The sequence below is a fragment of the Aulonocara sp. 'chitande type north' Nkhata Bay genome, linkage group LG23, assembly GCF_057382095.1.
Source record: "Aulonocara sp. 'chitande type north' Nkhata Bay isolate Kocher_YH1m ecotype deep benthic linkage group LG23, A_spYH_male_GT1.1, whole genome shotgun sequence".
Lineage (NCBI taxonomy): Eukaryota > Metazoa > Chordata > Actinopteri > Cichliformes > Cichlidae > Aulonocara > Aulonocara sp. 'chitande type north' Nkhata Bay.
In genome coordinates this window covers 46502257-46504913 of record NC_141365.1, presented here as the reverse complement: position 1 = coordinate 46504913, position 2657 = coordinate 46502257, and the positions used below count along the sequence as shown (strand labels likewise).

The following is a 2657-nucleotide window of genomic DNA, read 5'->3' as shown; positions in this document are numbered from 1 at the left end:
TGACTGTGTACGTGACAAATAAAATTTGAATTTGAATTTGAATTTGAATTTGAATTTGAAAGTCATCTACATGTGGGTTTAGTTCTGACTTTAGGGACAAGTAAAAAAATAAAATAAAATAAAAACATCTGTCCAGACAACCTGACAGTCAAAAATATAAACTCAGGAACTTAAAAGGAAAATTGTGCTGACTTTGAACGTCCACATCAAGATAAACTTACAGATTTAAGAGTCAAAAAGTGTCAAAAAGTCTGTATCCTTACCTGAGAGTTTCAAGTTTACAGTCAGGACTCTTTAGTCCAACACACAGCAAATCCAATCCTGAATCCTGCAGCTTGTTCAAGCTCAGGTCCAGCTCTCTCAGATGATTGGATGGGGAGCTGAGAATTTCAGACAAAGCTTCAAAGCTTCTTTTTGAGAGTTTACAATCTCTCAGCCTGAGGAAGAATAACAATGGAGACATATTCTTTTATTCATCTAGCATTATTAAACATATTTGTTCATAGATTCACTTACAGCACTTTCTTGGATGCTTTGACCACTGGCAGCAGCTTCAACAATGCCTTCTCTGAACGGGAGTATTTCTCCAGGTCGAACTCATCCAGATCTGATGACAGTAAGATGAAGACCAGAGCCGACCACTGAGCAGGAGACAGTTGATCTGTGGAGAGACGTCCTGAACTCAGGGACTGTTGGATCTCCTCCACTAGAGAACGATCATCCAGTTCATTCAGACAGTGGAGCAGGTTGATGCTTTTCTCTGCAGACAGTTTCCCACTGAGCTTCTTCTTGATGTACTGGACTGTTTCCTGATTGGTCTGTGAGCTACTTCCTGTCTGTGTCAGCATGCATAGAAGATCCTGATTGGTCTGCAGTGAAAGACCCAGGAGGAAGCGGAGGAACAAGTCCAGGTGGCCATTTGGACTCTCTAAGGCTTTGTCCACAGCACTCTGGTAGAAGTCTTTTACAGTAAGTGTTTTCTGGAAGATTTTAAAGCGAGGAGATTGTTTCTTAAGCAGGTTGACTCCAGAGTTGATGAAGGTCAGATAGACATGAAGAGCAGCAAAGAACTCCTGAATGCTCAGATGGACGAAACAGTAAACAACGTTGTTGAACATGTGACACTCATCAGCTTTAAAGATCTGTGTGAACACTCCTGAGTACACTGAGGCTGCTCTGATATCGATGCCACACTCTGTCAGGTCTGATTTATAGAAGATCAGGTTTCCTTTCTGCAGCTGATCAAAGGCCAGTTTTCCCAGAGACTCAATGATCTTCCTGCATGAATCTGTCTCAGCTCCTCCATCATACTTGATGTCCTTCGTTTTTAGGTGAAATAGCACAAGGCGTAGGTAGAGCTCTGTGAGAGTCTTAGGCAGATCTTTGCTCTCTTTGTTCTTCATGACAAACTCCAGAACTGTAGCAGTGATCCAGCAGAAGACTGGGATGTGGCACATGATGTGGAGGCTTCGTGATGTCTTGATGTGGGAGATGATGCTGCTGGCCTGCTCCGAATCTCCGAATCTCTTCCTGAAGTACTCCTCCTTCTGTGGGTCAGTGAACCCTCTGACTTCTGTCACCATGTCAACAATGTCACAAAGGATCTTATTGGCTGCTGCAGGTCGTGTGGTTATCCAGAGGCGAGCAGAGGGAAGCAGTTTCCCCCTGATGAGGTTTATCAGCAGCACATCCACTGAGGTGGACTTTCTAGGGTCAGTCAGGATTGTAGTTTTGTGGAAGTCCAGAGGAGGTCGACACTCATCCAGACCATCAAAGATGAACACAACCTGGAAGTCTTCAAAGATGTAGATTCCTGCTTCTTTGGTTTCAGTGAAGAAGTGATGAACAAGTTCCACCAAGCTGAACTTTTCCTCTTTCAGCAGATTCAGCTCTCTGAAAGTGAATGGAAACATGAACTGGATGTCCTGGTTGGCTTTGTCTTCAGCCCAGTCCAGAGTGAACTTCTGTGTTAGGACTGTTTTCCCAATGCCAGCCACTCCCATTGTCAGCACTGTTCTGATTGGTTTATCTCTTCCAGGTGGGAGTTTAAAGATGTCTTCTTGTCTGATGGTTGTTTCTGGTCTGTCTGGTTTCCTGGATGCTGTTTCAATCTGTCTGACCTCATGTTCATCATTGACCTCTGCAGTCCCTCCCCCTGTGATATAGAGCTCTGTGTAGATCTGACTCAGGAGGGTCGGGTTTTCTGTTGTAGAAATCCCCTCGAGCACACACTGGAACTTCTGCTTCAGGTCTGAGTTTGAGCTGACACTCAGTGAGAATCTCTGCATGAATAAACAGCAAATGACACAAATGAGAAAACTGCATTCTGGTTACTGTGGTTATGTGTTCAGTTCACTGGACTCTTGGTGTCATGATCCGGGTGAGTCTGAGTAACTTTCCACAGCATCAGCTCTCCTCCCCTGGGTGGAGCCCTCCTCACTCCTCCCTGCTCCTCACCTGTTGCCAATTACTCCGGCAGTATCTATGAGCAGCACTCACAATGAACCTTCTCCAGATTGTGTGCTTAGCACAGTCAGTTCTCTGCCTCACATTTTGTCTTGTGCTCCTCAGCTTGTTTCGCGTAACCCTCTTTTCCTGTTCCCTAGTCGGCACCTGGATACATCTTCCAATTCTCGCCATAAGTCACGCCTCAGGAT

The 2657-nt window shown here is 44.9% G+C and overlaps 1 protein-coding gene across 1 annotated transcript; it reads right to left on the bottom strand.

The window, feature by feature from the left end:
- Nucleotides 1–512: 512 nt before the first annotated feature.
- LOC147302803 (NLR family CARD domain-containing protein 3-like) lies at nucleotides 513–1848 on the bottom strand. The gene has a single exon (XM_086284490.1). It carries the CDS (start codon nucleotides 1581–1583, stop codon nucleotides 513–515), a length of 1071 nt encoding a protein of 356 aa, XP_086140616.1. The 5' UTR covers nucleotides 1584–1848.
- Between the last annotated feature and the right edge of the window lie 809 nt (nucleotides 1849–2657).